This window comes from Atractosteus spatula, chromosome 5 (assembly GCF_055471065.1).
Source record: "Atractosteus spatula isolate fAtrSpa1 chromosome 5, fAtrSpa1.hap1, whole genome shotgun sequence".
In the NCBI taxonomy this organism is placed as follows: domain Eukaryota; kingdom Metazoa; phylum Chordata; class Actinopteri; order Semionotiformes; family Lepisosteidae; genus Atractosteus; species Atractosteus spatula.
Genome location: NC_142710.1, coordinates 31,631,436 through 31,655,848, shown reverse-complemented (window position 1 = coordinate 31,655,848; position 24,413 = coordinate 31,631,436). Strand labels below are relative to the sequence as shown.

Below are 24,413 nucleotides of genomic sequence, written 5' to 3'. Positions count from 1 at the left end.
ACAAACCTCATTTTGATCCTAAAATAATGCCTGTAGTGACTCCAAGGAATTTTGACCCTATTTCATATTTGATTAAAAACGTGGTTTGGGATATTTTGATAGTGGTAGAAATATAATGAAACAAAACTGGGACTGTGGAAATGTGAGTTTAAAACAGCACAAATAAATAAGGCCTGAAATATTTTTGGGATTGTATTTTATAGATGATGTTATACACCTGCACCAAATGTGTTACTTTGTATTCCTAAACATCTTTGTTCAAACCCTTGCTTCAAGCCTATATACAATTCCCATTATTTCATATAGTGTCATTTTTATCTTTAAGGTGTGGATAATACTGTAGTCCAAATAGCAGCTTTTAATGTAATTGTATTTGTATACTAAACTAACTGCTTTTTATCATGTGGCATGAAATGTATTTCATCTTGAATAGCTACCAGCTAATCCTTAAAAGGCACAAACACCTGTGTAACCTGAAAGCCAGCTGTTAGGAAGCAATCCCTGTGGTTTTTTTGATTGATAATCCGTGACAAATCCACATGTTGTTCACTGAAGCTACTCTCTGGAGAATGGGGTGATGAAAACCTAACCATTGCTTACAGGGCCTACCTACGATTTAGTTTTCATTCCCGAGTCATAAATCCTCCCAGTAAACCTGTTGCCCAGTGATACTGTCACAGCCTCGCAAAAGAATAATGACTAAACAACTGCTCTCAACGCTACTAAACTCAGGATGAGGGAGTATGGAACAAGCAGCCCAGTCATGCTGATGAAGCTGACATCCTGGCGTCCTTCACGAAACAGCTGGATGAGATCCTTGAATCAATTAGTTACTAATGGGCTAAACGGTTTCCTCTTGAATGTAAACATTCGTATGTTTTTATGTTACTGTTCATAAAATAACATTACTTATTCAGTCAAATCGTTATGCACAGTTATGCTTAACTGATCTCAATAGAAAAGAGAAGCTGCAAACTAAATCTAAGCAGGAGCGTTTTGATCACATGAGGTGATCAGCAGAGTCCTGATGTTCATGTATAACTACAAATGGGATGAGGATAGAAGCATTTAAGCACAGTAGGATGGACTAGCAGAGAGAAGCAATCGGCAGTAGGCTAGTAAGAGAGGAGGAGAGAGGGTGGCTGAAGATGCGGGTGAAGACTGAACATATGGTAGAAGGGAGCAGGGTGATAAAGACAGCAAATGGACTAATCAGAAACAGCAAAAATAAAATTATGGAGTGCTTGTAGAATAATTAGTAATTAACTTAAAAGACTAAATTCATTAATTTAATTGTGGCTTCAGATTGTAATTACAATAACACAAGCAACTGAGGTGAGCCCTCAAGCTATACTCTCTATGATATCTTTCTACAATCAAAAACCACTTGATCTTAATCCTGAACTGAAATTAGTCTTTCCAATTACTGTACACACAAGTCAGTGACTCCTGCAAACACAATGGTAAAAATGCAGTTTCTCCACACAGGCCATCCAAGAACGTGGGAAAAGAGAAATTTCACACGGATGGCACTAGACTGCCAAACAGGACCTTATTCAGCCGGAATAACCGAATTGAAAGGGACCAGGCTTAGGACGATGTCATCTAATGTAGCACAACTCCTCAGTCTTTGAAAGGGCAAGGAGGTTAATCAAAACAATTCAAAACATAGTCAAAAAACATGGGGCACATTTCTTTGGTGAAGAATTATTTGAATTGGCCACCTGGCTCGTGTCCAAAGAGCCCAACCAACACCTTTTGAAATTTTGAATGAGCTCCTGTCCAGTGGGGTAAATCCAACTATGGACTACAACATTTCACTGCAGAGGGTATATACTAATTCCATCAGTTCCTGTAAGCAGTACTGTCAGACATTTTCTGATTTTCTGGCAGATTTCCAAGTAATTTCTAAACCTCTCATTTCATAGTGCATTGGAGTTACCATCAGTTCCCTTATCACTTTGCTGTTCTCTCTTTGCTCTTGGTAATATGCACCAAAATACATCTTTTTCAAGGGTATGGTTATTGTAGTATATACTGTAGTCTATGTATTGTAGTATATAGGATTAAAAATAATACAGCATGTACTGTATTTATAAGAACAAACTGTAATGCACATTCAGAAAAGCTCTCACAACTATAAAGCTCTTTAACAAGCCATGGGGCACCTTTGCTTTCTTGGTGCCTTAAGTGTTTCCCAATGTCAATGAGTCTTTCAGCATCAGTGCAGTGCATGTGCATTTTTCCATGTGAAATTAATGACTGCAGTGTTACTGTTTTTTTTGCTCAGTAATTATAGCTCTAGACTGAACAGATTGAAAAAATGATTATGACCAAAATTCTGAAAGACGACTTGTAATGAAAGCTGTAATTAGGGGCTCTCTTTGCATATAACCTAAAATTTGCCTTAAACCATATCTGTCACCGTTAAAAGTTAGGCCTGAGCAATATTTTCAAAACTGGAGTAAATGTACTGTGGGTTGTGAAACCCTGACTGACAGTTTTTACAAGTAATATATTTCTCTTTTTGTACTAAACTATAAGCATATTTATGACATAGCCAGGGAATGGCATTGTTCAGATTTTGTTTCTTACCTTTACCCTGTATTCCTTAATTACTAAATGTATACTTTTCAAGGGGTATAATTACATAAATGTAATTCATAATGTATTTTTTTCATCTCATAAATGACCGTCTTATACGTTTTACACCGACATGAATATGTTTTTTTTTCCTTGTGCAGACCGCCAACAGTTCCACCACTTGTCCTAGTGACCCTGATATCTGATGGTTCGGAATCCAGATGAACTGCCAACTACTTATTACTACTTAATTTCAACTGCAAATTTTCAGGTTGCTTGTAAAAGTTAATGCTGCAACACTCAATAGCAATAAATCGTTTTCTGATTATTGCTAGATAAAATCTATTTGTTGCCTTGAAATTCCTAGCAAATTAATAGCTGTAAGCAGTAAAATAGTTGCAATTAATCAAATCATTAGTTCAATAAAGGGCTCAATTAAGTAGGAATGAAAAACATCAGACACTGAGGTTACTAGGACCAGCATGGGGAAGACCTGCCATGGACATCAGAATAATAGCAGAATAATGCAGTAAGTTATAAAGCTATGCAAACAAACAAAACACTTTAGCTGAGGTATGATTATTCTGTCAGAAGGGGTATAATCATCAGCAATGCTTCCCTCTAATTTTACCTGCAAAGCAAACACGAGGGGATCAAGGTGCATGCTCGAGTGACCTTTCGCCTGAAGTGAAATCTGGATCACCCCACCGTCTTTTGTGCTTCTTTAATAAGTCTAATACTTCGGTTCCAAAAGCACGGTCATCTGATTGGTAAAAAGCCAAAACAGGGCTTAGTCTTGTGTTGTATTATCCAAGAAACACAATATTTATGAGAAGGTCTTGGCTTTATAAAGACATAAAGAGAACTTTTCAACCATAGCAGATTTATTTACACAATGTGTTCAATATTCTGTCAGCTAAGGAAGGTTTTAAAGGGTTATAATAATGGAGTCTCAGTTGCACTCTTAGATAAACAAAATAGAATTTTCTTGAAAGTATGAACCTGAGCTCTGCTGATGAGATTGATTGCTGTTTTAATTGGATTATATTAATGCAATTAATACAATATTGCAAGAATACAATAATGCAATTAATGTATGTTCGTGAATGTTCGTAAAAAATATGAATGACATGCTTAAAACTAAATATTGAAAATGTCTAATTTTCTTGAATAGATTTCCCATGTGCAATCTGTAAAAGTCCAACCTGTGTTATAAATTGCTTTCTTTAGTGGAATAAATTACAATGATAATTAGTGTAATAGATGTCAGGTGAATTTCTTGGCTCTGTGAAAAAAGTCCTCTGAAAACATGAGTGAAAAAAACGGGGGGAAAATGAATCGGAGATCTAACATAGAAGCACTTCAATCAAAAGCTTTTCTATTTACTGTATTGTGCTATTTAGTGTTTATTATAGATGTTGATAAAATACACAAAATCCAGGAATATTCAAGGATAATTTTATGCTAACAAATTTCTAAAACAATTAACGATCGAGATAATGTGTGGCTTACTACAGCTGTCAGGTAGATATCGCACAATAAACATTGCTCTTTTCTGTACAGTTAGAAGTCTATACTTGACATTCCAAGTCTATAATTAGGATATTCAATGTAGACATTTATAGTATGGTGCAATGTAAACAAATGTACCAACTATAAACCAGAGCAAGGACATTCAAGAATGATATTATTTTAAGTACTGTAGCTGCTTTTCAAATATCCATATTAAGTTAAGAGCTGTTGCAAACAAGAGGAGGACATTCAGCCAATGTAGCTTGTTCAGTTGCTAGTAGCTATTCGATTAGTATCTCATTCAGCTTGGAAGGAAAGAAACTGGAGTATGGGGTTCAACACCCTGGCTAGGTGGAGTGTTCCATAATCCCACAACCCTTTGCGTAAAATGATTCCTGTTCCAGTTTTAAATGCTCTTCCCTGTTCTCATAAGTGGACTCTTCCATTTCTGTTTCCCATTTTACAAATATGTCTTTTCCACATGTATGTAACACCCTTGCACTTGTCTACATTAAATGATATGTGCAAGGTGTTTGCCCAGTCCTGAAATTGTTCTAGATCTTTTTGATTTCTTGCTATTGCTCTTAGTTTGGTATCATCTGCACACTTGGCTTGTTTGCTAACTGAACTAGAATCTGGATCATTACTATAAATTACAAGAGCAGTAGTTCATATACAAAGAGATACTCTAGCAATTCCCTTACCTCTTAATTTGAGCCTAATCCCTGTTTCTGTCCCCTGTTTCTAGCCTGTGAACCATTTCTTCATCAATTATGTGCAATACCTACAATGAAAACAGTCTGCACTTCGAGAATTAATCTTTTATGAGGCACTTCATCGAATCCTTTTGAAAATCTAAATATACCTTCTTATACTGTATACCCTGCCCATTGTCTAATATATATAAATTATTGCAGATACATAGCTTGCTTTTGTGGATTCAAAAAATAACAGAGTATATTGTAGTTGTATATATGACCAAAATTTAGTAGTTGTATCATGTCATGATCCTTGAAAGGAACTGCAGCTGTCCTAAATGACTATTTTGCATGCAGGGAAAAAGACTGAGTTACATGAAACACTTAATTTTTAAAAATAATGAATGCTTGTGAAACAGATAAAGGAGGTATACAGTACTTGTGTAACCATGTGGCATCACTAAAAGGGCAATCTACTATCTGGTTTTCTTGTAATGTATTTCATATTCTGTGGTGGGTTTTGTCCCCTTTTTTCAAATATCCTTTGTCATTTAAAAAAACGCTACAAGAAAAATAGTGGCAAGGCACATTTCATCGTACGGTCTTTAATAGTATTTTTGTGAAGCATTTTTATTTTTCTAAATGGTTATTTAGATTAACACTACAGGAATAACAACAGACAGTGGCTCAGCCCACACAGGTAGGCATAAATAGCTTTTTCAAGTCCATTAAAAGATTTGCTCTATACAGTACGCCTGATTTGTGTGCAATTCAAATTCCTCTTCTGATACACCAAGGTCTTGGAAATCCAGAGCTGAATTTTTAACAGTTGTGAACTTTTGTCCCTTGTGTGGGTCATCATCAGTGCAGAAGTTGCAATATGACCCCTTTTTCTTTGGCCAGGTGCTCTCACAAGTAGCTTACAACTGAAGAATGCACTGATAATGACTAGCAAGTCAGGGACTCTAAATTCTCCCTGACACTGCTTGCTTAAATAGTTTAAGGCCATCATTAGTGTGAAATAAATCACGGGCTTGATTTTAAACGCTTTGAAAAGATGTAAACTTATCAAAAGGCGGTGAGGTTTTATGTTTTATCTTTGTGTCTGTTTGAAATTCCTGCTTTGTGTGTCATGTCTCAGCCGAAAACCTTGTCTTATGTTTGAGCTGTATTGGGTCAAAAGAAAGTCAGCTTTGTCTGTGAGTAAATAATGTCCAACAAATAAAAAAGTGCTTTTTTACAGTTGTTTATTGTGTTGAGAATATCCAGAACTTTGGCTCATTTTATACTCTTCATCTGCGTGGAGCAGGCTTTCTTCGGAAAACATGCTGTATACTTCCCTCCAAAAGTAAATACCTTTATTATTAGGTTTATGTGCTGGATGGAATAAACATTTTGCTTTCACACATCATCATAAAACAATTCGCTGCATTACTATAATTGCAGATATTGCAATGACACAAAAAGCCTTCACCCAGTGGAAAACCTTCAACATGTGGGAGAGCCCAGGATTTCAACATAAACTTCAATTAATTATTAATTTGTAATAGGCTGTAACAGTGCATGCATTAGCAAATTAAAATAGTCATTTTCAATTTTTTTTGCTGATTGCACAGCATTTCAATGGTGACTCTGTGAAACATGGGACTGGGATTGTTATAGGAAATGATGGCATAACCTCCCACAAACTCGTACTTACAAACTGTAAGTTTAAATATGTCCTCCAGTACACGGACCTCAACCAAGGCGACAGATGTTAAATTGCAAAAAGATATTTTCAAACAAAAATGTCGCACTGAGAACCACAGATGCAAACAAAAGACAAAGGACCTCCTGCACAGCAGGAGGAATGTAATTTGTTAATGCTTTTTATAGATAAAAAGTACTTTTGATAAGAATTCAGCATCTCTTTTGGAAGGGCTTTGGGAGGCATATGCTCTTGCTATCTTTTACCAACTGCTTCTCTTAGAAGCTATTAGCTTGATAATGGGATCTGTCTTAACTAGCAGCTGTGTGATATAAAAAGACATGATCCACACTTTACCAATGGCAGTGATAACAATACAGGGTCTAAATAATTCAATGTTGACAGACTAAATAAACTGACACATTTGAATGAAGCTGATAGGAATATTCCTACAACAGAGATAGCCTGTAGCATATTCCCTGTTTTTGTCCTCACAGGGAAGTGAAGTAAAGTTCAGACCTAAACCCCCGCCGTGCCACCCAGAATGTTATCTCTTACATCTCCTGTTTTTATTCTGTTATTTCTTTGTTTATGTAAAACTGAATTTGTGTTCTCAGATGCACATTAAAGCTATTTTGAGTGTACTAGAAACCACAGCCAGAAGGTCAATTTATGTGTGTAATGTAAGGATATTGTATTCTGCATTGTTTTAAAATATATTCTGAATATATATATATATATTCTGGGTACACACCCAACACTCATACTGTTATTTTAAATGCTTTAGCAGTGTGATTACTCTAAACATCCATCCATTCTTCAACAGCTTCATCCAATTCAGAGTCAGGGGGGAACCAGACGCTATCCTGGCAACAAGCGCAAGGTGGGGTACACCCTGGATGGGACACCAGTCCATCGCAGGGCAGACACACAGACACAGGCATGCTCACACTCAACCCTAGGGGCAATGTTCCCAGAAGCCAGTTAATTTACAGTACCAGTATGTTTTTGGAATGTGAGAGGAAACTGATGCACCTGGAGGAAACCCCTGTGAACACGAGGAGAACATACAAAGCCCATGCCCCAAGATAGTGTCCCAAGAATTGATCCCAGGGCCCCAGTGCTATGAGGCAGTAATGTTGAACACTGCCCTCACGCTAAACAAATGGCATAAAGTCTTTTAGCATCCATAAGGTAAGTAACAAATATTATTCTATTGTACATTGGAAAAAACAGTAAGAGAACACTTTGATTCAAATTTCACTTGTCCCCCAGCTGAGATCAGTTCATGTACTGTACATTTAGTGTTTTTACTTTCTTTTTTCTGTCTGAGCCATCTTCTATGTGTGTTTTATCACACTGCAGTATTTAATTTTTCTATTAAGATATTTCTTTTGTAAATTTTCCTCATGCATATTTTGACATAAAAAAGACTTGAATACTCTCTACCTCAGATTTGTTTAATGTTTCTGCTGTTTGGCAAGTGTTTGTTGTGTTCTTAAAGAGTTGTTTAATTTACCAGTTAACTGTCTGGTTTCTTCAACTTTCACTCAGGAGAAAAAATCTGCCTTTAAACTTGAAAGAAATAATGATTTGACATTTATTGTGATAATTATCGATATCGACTGAAATGAAAATTTTTATCGTGATAATGTTTTTGGCCATATCGCCCAGCCCTAGCTAGCGCTAGCTAAAGTCAATAAAAAATAATGTTATTTTCAGTTGAAGAACAATTACATAAGCCAATAAAGTGGATTTTCATCCATAGTGTTTTACCAAAGAGGTATAAACCATGGCAAGATCATTTGAAGGTAGATTTATTGGGATAGCAATCAAGACATCGAAATTGAAATGCCTTCAAATCGCAAAACAAGCAACAATTAAAAATGAAAAAATATGTAACTGAGTAAAAAGCTAATAATGAAGATGCCTTTCATATCCGTTTTCATTACCAAAAAAGCATGGGAAATAAAAAGCTGACAAAGCAAGAAATTACATGCAATCCTCTGTATGAATCCGGTTCTGGTTTTATCACTTATGTTATATGCAATAAAAATGATTAATTCCATTCTGATGTTTTTTTATTATAACACTTATTTAAAATATCAAATTAATTAACTTTATTTTGCTATGTGAACTACTGTCGTACTAAGGCAATGCTGAGATCCTGGTGTCCTCTCTCATTTCTTTGACTGCCAAATTTCTACAGTATATAATTTATTACAGCTACAGCACTGCTGTGAAAAGTGTACTGCAGAGCACAAATACTACAACATAAGCCTCAACTCCACCAGCATGCCATTAATTCAAGACAGAGCAAGACATACAACATTTTTTGGTCTTATTTGGCAAATGCTGACAAAGAAAACTTGGCTTAAAGGCTGACATTTGACTGGACCTCTTAAACAAACAAATCACTACACACAGTGGGCTTTCTTGGAGTCTGTATGGTTTGGCCTTATAGACCGGAACACTTTTTGTTGTACAGCTGTTAGAAAAATGTTGTTTTGTCTAAACTACAATAATACTCCCTGTTTGTATGTCTGAAAAGGAGAGAAACAAACTGCTAAACTGGGCTCTTGATTCAGACAAAATATTGTCTCGTTTCAATTGTGAGGTCAAAGTTTCATTAGTTTGGAACTTGAAGGAGAGTTTCTAGGAAGCTGGGCTGTCAAGACCTCGGTTTCTATTTCTGGCTGTAGGAACATCTTTCCAAAAACAAGACTTTTCTTTTTGTTGTTTTTTTTGTAAAGTTTAGATGGTTACCATGCTAACACATTGAAATGTTATACATTGGGAGACCAGCATGGAAAACCTAGGTGAAATACATAAGATTGATATGTAAATTGTGCCAAATGGAAGTATGATACTGTAGTACTATAGTGAATCTGCAAAGAGCCTTGAACTTTGCTCAGTTGTCAGATTTTTTCAGGATTTGCATATCTGTGACTATGCACTATAAGGTGGATAAGGCCCAAGAAATTGGTTTATTTAATCACTAGGTACCCATCTGCTTATGCTAGCTTGCTTAAGGCGGACACAGAATTAAAGATAGAAATTCTGTGTGGATTACATTATCCTGTAATGGCATGTCATACTGGACACACCCTGCTAAACTCTCTCCTTTTTACCTCAGCCATCAAGTAAGCAGTTGATCTCTATGTCCCAGTCTCTGGCGCCAGCCTCACAGTGGCTGCGTCTAGGCATTTGCAGGTGTTTTTGAATCTTTTCAGGCTCCACGCTTATAAGCTCCTTCTTCTGTAAAATTATTTGAAAGTTTAATATACATTGTTACTGGAGTGTTCCAGACAGATGTCTTGTCCTGGCCAATATGGCCAACCTGGATGGCACAGATTCACAAAAACCTCTAAGGTTTTCCATAAAAGGGAAAAACGCAACAGAGACATATTGCCTGTGGTCTTACAGAAAGTGCATTGAAGAATACCTTTCACCCGAATCTAAGAATGGAATGGTGCAAAAGTCAGCCATGCTAATGATCATGAACCTCTCACTCAGACATATATGGTATTGTCAAAACCCAGACAAAATAAAAATATTTTAAAAACGACATATATATTAAAAATTATAGCAACAGCTGATTAGCAGTTGTAAGTGGGACACTTGCTCAAGTAGCTATAATTGAAATGGAGCATTAGAGAAAAATGTCCTTGACTTCAAGCCATTATCTCCCATTCCTACTGTTTTGACAGAGGCCCTACCTGATTGTGACTGTCCAGTTAATGCCTTTAAGAAGCAGAAGAAATTAAATATGTTAATTTCCATACTAAAGAAAGATGGATATCTGGATATTGGAACACAGACCTTGACTTTTAAGTGTGCGGAAAGTTGAAATAAACAGTGTGGTTAGGACATATCTTAACTGCAGCATACTCATTACAGGAAAAAGGCAATCTGCCGTCAAGCAGAAAGAACCTCCACAGGCGGGAGATATCATGGGGATAAATGACAATGTGGCACTGATGTTATCCCAAAAGTGTAGCAAGGCTAGTTAAGGAAGTAAAAGAACAGGTAAAGGTTTATTCCAGGCTGCAAGAAAAAGGAGAGACACAACGTTTCAGCTGTTTAGCAGGTGTGTCACACACCTAAAGAAGGCTCCATAGCCAAAACGTTGTGTTTCTTTTCTTCTCTTTTCAGCATGGAATAAACCTTTAGCTGTGCCTTTGCATGCTGACGTAACTACCTATTTGAACTTAAGGAAATTAAGGAAGTGCTTAGGTTTTCTACTATGACCAGTATGAGGAGAGCACAGTTTGATTCATTGAGAGTGACTCCACAAATTGAGTTAAAACTTCTTGGCACAGCTTATTTCTCTTGGTCATGAAGCCTTGAAATAGACATGTGATGGCCATTTATACTTCTTCCAACCTTATGTATCCTGACAATAATGCACTATTACTAAAGCCCCTTCTTGCCAAGCATAGAATAAAAGTTTTAAGATCCCAAATACTCTTCTAAAGAGCTAAAACTTAAATGTTAAAACAAACTACTACTTGGCAACTCACATGAATGCAAATATATTGAACACTGTCATGTAATAGCCTGCAGGTGCGCAAGGGGCACTCCTTTTATATTTACCCTAAAATGTTCAATGCAATTGAGAACAGGTCCACATTTCAACAAGTGGATATCTGAGATTTCAATACATAGAACTTACATGTGCTGGCAAATGTGCTATGTACTGAGGTTGAACATTAACCACATAAAACAAAGAAATTTGCTGTTTTAACCTTTTTGGTTAAGAATAGATCAAAGAAAAACAGTAATAAACCACCAGATCACAGGGAGCCAGAGCAAAATCTAAACAAGACAGGAATGAACCTTTACTCCACTGACCACCAAGAACTTCATCACTTGGAGTCGAAACTGAAGTCTCTGTGTCAACAATCTAGTTAACCTTTCTTGAGCATCTCTGCCTTATTTGCAAAGCTTCCTTCATACAGTATAAAGACTATGATGAGGACACAATATCCAGCAAGGCAGCAAATAGGGAAAAAGTCCTTTTCAGCCATTAGAGATCAGCAATATCATAAGAGAAGTGGTCTGAGAAATCTGTGGTAACATACTGTACTGTATATCAGCTCCATTAATTGGAGGTACATGCTGAGTATCAAGTTGGGAAATTGCTTTTCAGCTCCATGAACGTTGCAGTGAAAAATTGAAGAGTTGGTAACTCCATGGCACTACTGCTGTGCACACCCAAAGGGAAAACAAAAGACAGTTTCACTTAAACCAATTGGAATTTTTTTACTTGCCAGCCTTTAGCCTCCTTCAAACTGTAACATCCTGTCATAGTTTGTGACACTGAGTGCTCAATGGTGATGTGATTTTGGATGAATTTTGTAGGGCTCCTGTCATCATGATTGACCTTTTTCATGCAGACAACAGTGGGGAATTTTTAAAGAGAGGTTTGTCTAAATCCCTTGTCACTGATACAGTCATTATGAATAATGGGTCCTAATTGCCCCTAATGACTTCCTGAATCCGTTGCACTGAAGGAAAATAATATGCTTTCCATATGGTTCTCTTCAGGGAAAATGTGAAATTCTTATATTATCACAGGTCAATCACTGCTTGAAATGAAATATTCGTTTCAGTTTCTGTAAAATATTGTACATTATTTTTCACTGCTGTATAGATTGCTGTTTTGATTTTTAAAGACATAGCATGTTCAGGGTTTCTTGGCAAAACATGTCCTGCAGTTGTTGTTTTTTTCCCCTGTGACTAATATTTTTAGATATTTCAACATTGTTTCAGTTGCTGAATAAAAGCCAGACAAATCTGGACAAATGATTGTTCCACAATCATATCTGTGGAACAAAATATCTACATTGATTTTGATGAAGAATATAAGCCAACTAAACACATTTTAAGCTATTTTTTAATTAAGTTTTAAAACTAATTATAAATTAGTTTATATAGTTCATTATAAATGTACATAAACTGCACTTAATTTGTAAAGTTTTAAATAAAAAGTTTCCAAGTATCCATTGTTTTTGTAAATTGATATCTAATTTTTACAAGGAGTTGCGGCACATGATGGTCAAACACAAACATGGCAACAGTGGCATATCTATTTGATAAAAAAGGTTTAGTTAATTCTGAAAAAAATATCAACACCAACTACTTGAATTAACAAATGATGTGCCATGTGTCACAAACAATAGTTAAATAATTCTAGATTTTACTTTACTCCAAAAATTAGTAACTATGTATTACAAACTGGTGAGACAAAAGCAGTGCATATGAAGATGTGATCATACTGCCACATTATCAAGAAGTAACACTTGCGCTCAGTTGTTTTCATATTAAACCACTTTCTCTGCTGTTTATTAAACAGGTACTAAAGTGGAAAATAGGACATTTATGTTTTCGTTGTAAGAAATTGAAAACATGGATATCCTTCTCTTTCTATTTTGAATTTCTGTTTCAAGTCAAGTGTAATACTTTTAGTGTGAAATTTCAACTGTATTTGTAAGTGGCAGTACATCAAAATGTGATGTAAGTTATTTTAAGATATTCCAACCTTTATACAGTATATTGTCTTGCTATTCCTTGTAATGATGGAAGCAGACATGAAGACTAGACCCTTGCCAATGAAATCATTTGCAAATGAGAAACAGATCCTGACTATTTGCAGTTACCAAGCCTCATCTAACAACAGGAGAGCAGGAAAGGAATATTTCAGACATGCAATAAGAAGGACAGAACCTTCTAAATACCTACTATTCAGTCAGGACTAAAAACAAAACTTTTTTTGCTATACGTATTTACAATACTAGCTTTCTGCAAGATCCCTCATTTTTCTTTTCTTTTTAGTTGTTTTTTTCTTTAATTCTTTCTGATTTTGCACTAATTCTTTAACTGTGCATTGTTATCAATCAATTAATTTCACAAATTGAAAGATATTCCTGCTCTATATTTGTAAATCTCTGTCAAGCACAGTCTACAGATACTGTATATAGTTTTTTACCTGCTGTTTCAAAATTCAAATTTCTTTTACACCTCAGTGAAAGGGGATGGAGTTTGTGCACAGCACATTATTTTTTAAACTGAAGATGCCGAAGCAAAATTATATGTTGTTTCAAAAACAAACCAAGTCAAGTTCTTCAGAGTTAGATATTTATGTTAGATGCTCAGTTGCTTTGGTTAAGAAACTCCTTTTCTCAGTGGCAGTTACCATGAAAATATGGAAAAAAGTTGATGGACTAGCCAACACACTGCAAGTGCATCTTAGCCAGCTTCACAAAGTACAACATCCTGAAACATCTGATTTACACATCTAGCACAATATATAATACAATATATAGGACAACAGGGCACAGTTGTGCTGTGTAAATAGTCAATAAAAAAATAAATGCTTCTACAATTTATTCCAGGAATCTGACAGACCGCCATTTAGTATGCATCACCCAACAAGGATTGTGGAGTGGTGTGATATATTTCACTTAAACAGTTTACTTAATAAATTGTAACACAGTGTTTGTACTACATTGAAACTAGACAGCTCTTACATGACAAAACTGCAAAATAAGACCTTATTTGATAAGGTTCTAAAATTGTGAGTAAAATCTAAACCTACAAATATTTTAAAAAGGTTAAAAACTAGTCAGGCTTTTGACACACACCAACTTATTTGAATTTAGATTTGTACTTACTCAAGCCGCCAACATTAAATGCATATCATTCCTTTACAAGTGGTACTGTGGGGAATTTAAACAGCTGTGCTGTCTTGCAGGGCTCAGTCCAGTACAGAAAGGAACACAGCTCTAGCTGAGTGGGTTTGTGTTGAAGAAGTACTATCGTTGTCCCTCCTACCTTAAATATTATTGCTTTTCTGCAGTCTCTATTGCTACTGTTAGTATAGCAGGAGAACTTCAAAATAAAAGCCTGAAGGCAGGACAGTAAGAGTCCTCTAACAGTCAGTCTTATGCACTTCAGCAGAAGTATTCTAGGAAGCCCTTGTGTAATGACTGGAGCCATTAAACAAGGCTTTCATAGAATGTGTTTTAATATATTAAAGACAAATGCAGAGTGGTGCTTAGGCCTTTGGGAACAGACCAATTTGTAAGGCCCAGTGTTTGCTCCCCTGCTATTCTCATAATCAGCTCTTTTTCCTGTATTTAAACGTACTTTACTGCCGTTCTCTACAGCTGTGTGGTTCTGTGATAGAGCTCCCAAACATGTGTTTAACTGTCCCCAAAGGAGCTGACATTTAAAGGCCTGTTGTCTACAATGGGATCTATTGGTTTGGAATTTTTTTTAAATAAATAAGTTTTTCTCTGTTTTCTATCACCCGATTAAAAAAAGCATATATAGTACTGTCATGGTTCTGTTAAGTATGTCCTACATAAAAGCTGAAAGTGACATTTCATTGAATGGTAGTGTTTTTTGTTCTTTTATTGTGTCCTAAGAAAAAGTCAAAGTGATCAATTCATTCTTTAAGTCTGATTTTGTTAGCTTACCATGTAAACAAGTTAGAACTCAACAATTCATTTTGGAAGACTAATAGAACTTTACACAATAAACTAATGTGTGAACAATGTCTTAAGTAAAGAAAGTTGAAAACAAACACTCTCTCTGGATGAACTGGAAAAAACATCTCATCCTGTGACAGCTCAGAGTATACAATATCATTTTAAAGACTTTCAGGTTTTCTAGGAAGAAAACATCCAAGTTCATGGCTAATTTTCCTATTAAGTTGAGGTAACAGGGAAAGGATATGTTTACAAAGTATTATGCCATTAATTTTAGTCAAGTGCATATGATAATTGCTGCGTCTTGCTTCTACATTCTACATTCTTCTACATTTGATTCCATTCAGGCACTTTTGAACAGTACCAGTGATTGCCAGTAAAGGGAGGAAAGACATTTACTATTTACTGTGCATTCAACTAAAAAAAAACCAACATTAATTTATCTGAAAGTTTATAAACTGTTTCATCCTTTCTTTCCATAAAACGAGGGCCTGTATTAGAACTGTTTTGTCCATGATGGTACATGCAAAAAGAGTTTAGATGCTAAAGCACTCCTGTTTATGTAGAGAAGTAGTTTAGTAAATAAGCAGTTTCGTTTAGCGATAAAAGTGGAGGTAGCCTATTCATTACATTGTCTATACTGTAAATTATATCAAGCCTGTGTGATGGTAATAGTCCAGTTTTTCTCATCTCTTTCTAATCAGAAATCATCTTTACCTGCAACTAAATACTGTCAGTGTCACTGGTGTATAAGACTTTTACTTAACCATTTTGAGATAAACATTGTATAACCCAACTCTAAAATATAAAAACATGACTAGAGGCCAAATAGGGAAAATCCGATTTCTTATGTAATTTGGTTGTGCTAATAGAGGTTGTGGATACTAGGCCCATGATTGGAAATGTATGTCTGTGTCTCCAGAAAACTGTCTGCATTCCTTTAAGCTATATTTCCTATTACAAAAAAAAGAAAAAATATGCTAATATTTATAGCAATCTAAACTGTTTACTTAAATGATGTAAACATTCAGGGAGGGGTCAAACCCTAATTACACTCATTTCCACACTCCTGAACCCCTCTTTTCTCACACCCCTCCCTGCCCCATCATCACCCTTGCCACAGGTGCCTGCTTCAATCCTCTTCCATCAGCCTCATCTTTAAGGTCAGGTTACTGCTCCCTCAGCCAGGTGAGTTGCTGTACTGCAACTGAACAGCCAATCCTTATTTCTCTTCCACTTGTGGTGCTGAATTCAAAATTACTGCCCATATCCATCTGTAGTTTATACTGTATAATATCCATCCAGCACCATAACAAACAACAGACATAATATTATTGTACTGTATCTAGGATTTCTTATGAAATCACTTTACCATTCCAACAGATGTTTATTGCATCTAAATAGTTTCATGTATGATTTTGTACCTCTGTCCTAGTGCTATGACCAGTGTTATATAGCTCTTAACTTGTGCAACTTTCAACATTCCAGTCGATCATAGTCATAAGAAACAAAAGTGCTTAACACACTAAACTTATATTGCCAACACAATGATCTCTCTTATGACTGCTGAGCCCATCACAGTGCTCTACAAATCAAAAATGGCCAAGCATTTTATGGCTTGTTTTATAGAAGTTTGCAGTTTCTAACAGGGACCTTATTATAAGAGTGAGAGTTGCTGTGAAAAATGGCTGTGAGTAAGAGAGATCTGAAGACTTTGATGTATCCAAACCAAAGTTGTGGGTCTCTATTCTTGCCAAATGTGAAGGGAATGCTCAAAGGGACCATTAGGTATGCATGGAAAAGTCAGATTTATCACTGAAGCTTCTTATTGTGAAAATAAAGGGGAGTTTCCTTTCCTTTGCAGGCGTGTAATGTTTTTGAACTTTTCTTTTACTAAAACATACAGTAGATAAATGTTTGTCTCTGTAAAATACATAAAAATAAATACTGTACATCACGTACAGATGGATATGACAGGGTTTGAGAAATTATGAAGGTTATTCAGAAAATCCAACTGTCAGTAAACACTGTTATGTGTTTCTATATTTTGTTCCAAATCATAAATGGGGTTTATGGTAGTCGCATTTCATTGACAGAAGACAAATCCATCAAAATACCACTCTTCTCTCATCTTCATACTTGAAAAGACATTGCTAAAAAAGGATGATGATAAACAGCCTTTACCAGCATGGCGAAACACCACAAACTCAACTGCCAGTAATTTTCTCATCATTGATGTTTTGCTCTTTGACGTGATTCATTTATCAATTTTAATTAAGAGTTAAAAGACAAAAGCTGTGCATCAACAGAGAAAAAAAACATTAAATCTTTGTGAGGAGCTGGGCAGAGAAACAAAGAAAAGCCTTGCAAAATTGTGTAGTTCTTCTTTTTGCCTATTGCCTTGTATATCATTGATGCTGGATTATTCCAGAAATCTATAGAGTTACAGTATATTCTTGAATAAATCTTTTGTAAAATGTCTATATGCAGAGCTATAGAGCTATAGAGGAACTATAGCACTCTATTCATCCATGCATATTTCTCAAAAAATGAAATGCAAAGATTTTGGATATTGATTGAATGTCTTTGCTTGATTTGATTAATCTATCATTTACAACTGACCAAGTAACTGAATGATACATAAGCATTAAATTAGTGACATACTAGTTTGGGCTCGGGTGATGAAGTGATTTAACCTATTGAATGCCACAGAAACATGCCAAAGGAACAAACATGCCTCAATTAACAAGAACATTGCCTTCCTGCCATTGATGCATTAGAGTAACTCCTCAAGTCTATTCGCCAGAAATATAATCAAGTCCTCTTTAGCCTTGAATAAAGTTTTTGTGCAACCACCTTGTGATGCAGATGTGTAACTAATAAGCTAATTTTTGTTTACAACTAACCAGTTGATCAGTTGAGTGAATTTGGACTTTTCTGTTAGATTCATTTGAATTCCACAAACCTTTACAGCACAACTTACCATTAGCCCCATCCCTAGCTTTGCACAGTTTTATCTGCAAAATAATTTTGAAGGTTGCTTGGCCTTTTTGGCTAATTTTGCATTAGTTTAGTGGTACCAGTTTGAGACGACCATCACACCTCTGTGTGCTAACCATAAGTATATACTGTACATGTTTTTCAGAAGAGGTGCAGTTGAATGTGGTTTTACTTTACCTCTTATTATAATTTCAATATGGAACAATTTAAGCTTAGGCTCTCAAAACGGTCTTGAATACAATCAGATCAACATTATTTTAAACAGACCAGAACTAAATACACATCAATTCCCCTACGTCAAGAGATATGTTGAGAACTCTGGAAAAGCTAGCTACAGTCAGACAATGAATACAGACAGAAATGTGCCAACTGTGAGCACCATCTGAAAACTTAGAATGCAGTTGCTATAAACTGAAGTGCATGTGTTGCCTAGCAGCTGAGGTTTGTTTGCAAATAAAGTGAAGCTAGTATGCAGTGCCTTTGAAAATCATGCTCAGAAACCAGAAAAACTGAGGTTTTAACACAAAAAATGACTTGCTACTTATATTTATATTTTCTTTGAGTTAGGATTTAGTTTGTGTGCAGAAACCTACAGAAACCTCACCAAGCAAAGTTTTACAGATATAATATATGGTAGCAGCAACTACAGTATGTTGTATCTATCTATTCTTACATAATCTATCTTAAAAGTAAATTGTAATTTTAGTCTAACTTCAAACTCGTGTTAGATTTTTGAAAATGCCAAAATTATATTATAGTTTTTCAGACCATTTGCACACTGAGTAAACTTGATTTACTTAAAGAGAAGCTATCATTTAAAGCTAATTTGAGCACTGATGTGCAAAATTGAGACTTGTTTCTTAAAAAAAACTATTTTACAGTAATCATAACAATTTTGTGTGTACCAAATGAGTTCTTATTTAAAGTCTTTATCAAATAATGTTATATATTTGATATTATAATTATGTATTATACTAAACCCCTCTCCTGAGTAGCATTTATTCAAGCAGAATGTTAATTACCTTTTTCCGTGATAAAATACCAAAATACAAGAAGCATTTCAACAGAATGATGTCCACTTTTGTTTGCCAAGTTTGACTCTTTAACTCTGACAAAGCTAGAGGAAACCCTGGCACACTTTCAGAATTAGTATTAATTTAAAATTTACATTGTGTGAACAACAAGCCAAAATATGGTTGATTCAATGGACTTTAATACCATCTTTAATCCACTTGGTCATTAAAGATCCCATGACAATGTAAGATTAGGGACATTGTCCTCGCTAAATTCTTTTCTGATGGAATGTGCTTCAACTTCACCCTTAATACAACCAGTGAAGCAATTTCTCACTCCTCCACCTGATCTGCTGCATAGTGCCTCATTATAACTGAAGGCTCCTGCACTTCAGTGGTGAATAAGGTGGGCCTCTTCCTACCGTAAAATGCTATATGATCCCTTTGGGATACTTTGGAATGAAAAGTGCTTCACAAATGCAAACAGTTAAGGATTTATGTAATTTTTAATTCAGATTATTGCAATGATTATAATTAAACTTGCACCAAAAAGTATCTTTCACATGATATTTAAATAATAAAATAAGACACGTTTTGCAAAAGCATAATAATTATTCTTACAAACCTTCGATCAACAACAAAGATATAATGTTGCATTAAAGTCATCCATAAGGGCAGCACTTTTTTCCCTTATAAGGTGCACAAATAATAAGTCTATTAGATTTCCAGAAAAAAAGTGTTTTATTCAAATTTCAAAGACTAATTACATCTATTATTGTAATCATAGGTTTTAAATCATCATATACATTAGCAATGAACTGATCTGTCCCTAATATGGATTTTATCAATAAGACAAGGTATATTTTTACATCTCATGCTAGCTCCAGAGTTTTGGATTTTTTTAAAAAAGGAGAATGTTACAAACACATGATTAGATAATCAGATTGTAGGAAACCAGCACTTTCATATAAAGGTCATTTATCACCCAATAACTAAATAGTGCCATCTGTAATTCCATTATCTGTCAGTGGGTTTATTCAATTAACATGTTTTTGCCTTTGAAACATTGTGCCAAGCATTTACTTTCCGTTACTGAAATGCCTCTGAATGAAATTCACACTGAAGTCATTGTTCTGACTCTGAATCCAGTAGAACAACAGCTGAATGCCTCCTTAGCTGGAAGGGGGAAAATTAATTTACTGTTTCATCTGATGTATGTGAAACTTGCTCACACCTGTTTCTTTGCAAAGAGGCGTATTTCAGGGTTAGATCAAAAAGTAGAGAACTGTCAGGCATTTTTCCCATGCTTTTCAGCGCCGGGGATTACCATTCCAGGCATGTTAATATCTACAGGTATATTCGAAATATGTAATACAATAGGTGATAGAACACCAAAATATTTAGAAGTGTGTAGCAAAAAAAAAAGTACTTAAAAAGTAAGATAAAAGACATTTATCATATGTCCTGAAGATTTGTAATTCCCAACTTATTTAAGTTTATTTATAAAATGTTTCTTATAAAAGGTCCTTTCTGAGTTCTGAGTTCTAGAAAATACAAAATCAGGTCCAGTAGTAGAAGTTTCATAGACACTGGCCTGTGTAGCACTGAGATTTTTCCCCGTTTCCTGGTATATTACAGTATTAAGGCCCGTGTGGATGCGTTTTATTTTGAAGAAAATAGGAAAATACTATGGAAAACAACCCATCTAAACAAACTAATAGGAAGAAGTGAAAAGAAAAATAGTATGTGTCATGAAAAAGGATATTTGTTTTTTCTGCATCTTAAATAGTTACATGTTGAAGCACGTGTATGATCTTGAATCACGCACAGTAAACTGTGTATTATACTCCTACCATGTATGAAAAGATAAAATGGTACATCATTGTGAAAGAAACTTTCAGATAATCTGTTAAGGGTGAATTTACACAATATAAACAAGGATTTTGCCATCTCAAAGGTGGTGTTATTTTATAATTGGTTTGATTTTGAAAATGCAAGTACGCCAAGTAGTAAAAATAAACATGTGGATATGTGCCCACACACTTCACGTGGGATAAGGTTTGTTGAAAAACACAATACTAATAATGTAACTAAAACAACAAAGAAAGGTTTTGACTTGTCTGTAACCAAGGTCTGAACAATTGCTCTTAACTTTATTCAAATTGTTTCTTACATTTTGGAAAAAACGAGTAATACTAACATTAACAATAGGATTAAACTCTATAAGCTACTTTTTGAGAAAGAGAAATGTTTTGTCCATATAGTGTTTGTTTGGAATCATGAACATTTTATGTACAACCACGGTTATTTAATTCTCTAATTCACATTTAACCCATATACAGTACAAGCCAAATTTGCATTTTTAAAAAAATCAACATTCCTTTTCTGTATACCCCTTTTCCCCATTAATAACTCATTAATCCCTTTATTTAAATCTCTTTGTATAGTGGAGGTTTATTTTACACCAAATTAATGGTCAAAACAGCTATAATTATAGCTTCTGCACTTTCTTCAGGGATGTAAGTTCACAGTATATGAAAGTCAAAGGAAGCATTGACTGAAGATATATGTTGCTTGTCTGTGTTATGTGTCTGTTAAATATTCCCAGGTACTGTAGTAGTGCTGGATTTACTGTATTTTCTATTGAACAGAATAAATATACTATGAAATAATATCTGCAAATTGATATTTACATTTTCTGTATTCAATACTAATTGGGAATTGGTGTCAGGAATATAATAGCGGTATAACAACATGCCTCTCAATACCCCAAACCACAGATTTTCAATTTTGTCAACACAAAAGTCATGATCCTTCCCGGATCACAAGAAGTGAAACCCTGAGCAGCACAGGATCACCTAGACGCCTGACCCCGTTTCATTCGAGCAAAAAGGTCTGTTTGTCAAGCTAGAGTGTGGATGTGGTAGATCTGAGGAGGTTTAAAAAAAGCCAGAACACCTGAAAAACAGGCATACTCACAGCTTGGGCTTGGCTAAGACCGGTGGGGGCTCCTTGACGGGTGAAGTTGGCACAGTGGCTGCCGGCTGTCCATTCAGCATTTCGAGCAGAGAGCTGGCCTTTGGCTGCTTGGTGAGGAAATCTCCCTGTTCGAAGGAAGCCTCGCTGTCCTTCTCGTCCTCAGGCAGCTTGAAATGCACACGCAGCCCTGCCTTGGAGCTGGATCGAGGCTCATTGTGATTGACCAGGACCCCCTCCAGCTTGGGCTTCAGGCAGCCTGGGGGGTCAGCTGAGATGACCTCAGGAGCTCTGTGTTGGGACGTGATTCTGGACACTGCAGTGTAGTTATTGCTGTTCTCATTGCCTAGCAGAAAAGAGAGTGAATGGGTCAACCCTTTCTGAGCGTGTCTTACAGCACATAGGGCTCAAAAGACATGATTTTATTTTACGGGATTTTGAATTACAATATTTTACATTCAAAACCTCCAACAACAAAAGGGGAAAGAACAACTAAATAAAAAAATACAGTATGCATGCATGGTGAGACTCTTATAACTATACTTCTCAGAGTACATTCTAGCAGTGCTTAGCTGCTTCCCAATTAATTTTTTTTGTTTAAATTGCCATAAAGAATTAGAATTAGTGAGACATCCTTATTTCATAGTTCATCAAACAAATGGAATGTCTACATTCTAAATCTGTCCAAGTTGAAAGATTTCCATTTTCATGTTGTATTTCAGTTAAAAAAAACACTTTTAGACATTTCATGTATCAAATGATAAGCTATCTGCAGGCTGTTCTAAGAAGGAAACAACTTATCAGATAATTGAAGGTAAAACAAAGTCAACAATCTTATATTATTTTTGCCTTAATGGCAACCGAAAGCATGAATCTGTCTGTATACCATAAAAGCAGGGAATTTAATTTCATAATACCTTTCACTTTCAGATAGGCAATGCTGGACACCGTCCCATATTTGTTTTTAGCTGTGCAAGTGAATGTTCCAGAATCTTCAGGAAAGACTTCAGCAATTACCAATGTACATATTTCCTCTGAAAGGAGAGCAGGATTTACATAACTAAATTATAAAGCATTAAACATGAAGTGGAGTTTCATCATTCAAAATGGGCACGTGACTTCTTTGCTTAGGACACCGAATCATCCCTGTTAAGCAAAATATTACATACAGTACAGTAAATAATAACAAAAGTGAAATGACATGTATTAATATTCTGCTGTTGCTGCTGTTTGTTTAAATATTAAAGGAATAAAATGCAAATTGCATTGGCAGCAGTATTAGAAGGGCTTGATTAATTTTCAGTTTGTGATCAGCAATTTTGAAATGTGTGATTCAAGTTCTTTTTGGACACCCTGCTGCTTCTGTGGCATATGTGCAACTGTATTTTCTAATTCTGGCCCCTTGCTATTGACATAAACTAAGTGCTGACTGTCAAAAAGTTCTAGTAAAAAAAAAGAATAGGCTCAGTACCTTTCAGCCTCATAGCAACACATTCAACACTTCTCTTTTTCCACCAACTCCACTATTTCTTTCATTTATGTCAGGCAATAAATTAAAAGTTAACCTTATATGCCAGTCATCATATTGAACACAGATGTCAGAAGCCTATTGGTTTTATTGCTCTGTATTTGTATAGCATTTCTTTTTCGGTGACAATACATGAGCTTGGAGGCAAAAACATTATTTTGGTCTCAGTCATGCTTGTAACCTTCCCTGTAGATAACTCAGACAATGGACTTGTCTGAATTGGCAGTAATTAATAATTTGGTTGAAAAAACACTTATTTTATCTATAAAGTTGCACACTTAACTTCTTCAGATCACACCACCACTATTTCAGTATAGAATTATGCCCACAATATACTGTAAAGTGTTTTGCTGACTGCTGAAGCTTAAGAATTTTTTCGCCATATACTGTATATACTATAAATATATACTTCATTCCTTAAGCTGTACATTTGTCTTGCTTCATAACAGCCATTATATCAAAGACAGCCCTCGTCTCCCTTTTTTTACAAATAAAGCCGGACCTCTCAGGTATGTATGTGTTTGTATACATCTGGATAGGTGCATAGAGATTGTCATGAATTAATCTTTTCCATGTCCCCCTAGGTTTCGGGGAAGAGTGAATCTGTTTCTGTGTTGACATTTAAGCAACTGCAGATGTTTTACATCATGTATACAGCCGAGCAGTTAGAAAAGACTGGCCTTCTTGAAAGGTTTAAGGTTACTTTCTGAGCAAGGAAGCTTCATGGCCTTATATGGACCGAAGTTCTGAAAAGCCAACGCTGGCTGCAGCTTTAACACTACTAGGGTGAGCCCAGAGTCAAGTGCAAAGCAGTATTTCTGGCAGTCAGACAAAGGCCAGCTATTTGCCACGAAATAGGGGGTTATCTCCTCCTGAGGGTGACACCACAGTTTTTCAAAAGTCTTGAAGTGGAGGATAGGA

At 35.6% G+C, this 24,413-nt stretch overlaps 1 protein-coding gene across 4 annotated transcripts in view; it reads right to left on the bottom strand.

Annotated features, from left to right (window-relative positions):
* Positions 1-24,413, bottom strand: part of mypn (myopalladin) — a 66,019-nt gene that overhangs the window by 16,586 nt on the left and 25,020 nt on the right. For all 4 annotated transcript variants that reach the window (XM_088917106.1, XM_088917109.1, XM_088917107.1 and 1 more), the window contains exons 9-10: positions 22,882-22,998; positions 21,968-22,310 (exon numbers count right to left, since the gene is read on the bottom strand). In XM_088917106.1, coding sequence (XP_088773232.1) covers positions 21,968-22,310; positions 22,882-22,998 — 460 coding nt within the window. The remainder of the gene's footprint in view (positions 1-21,967; positions 22,311-22,881; positions 22,999-24,413) is intronic.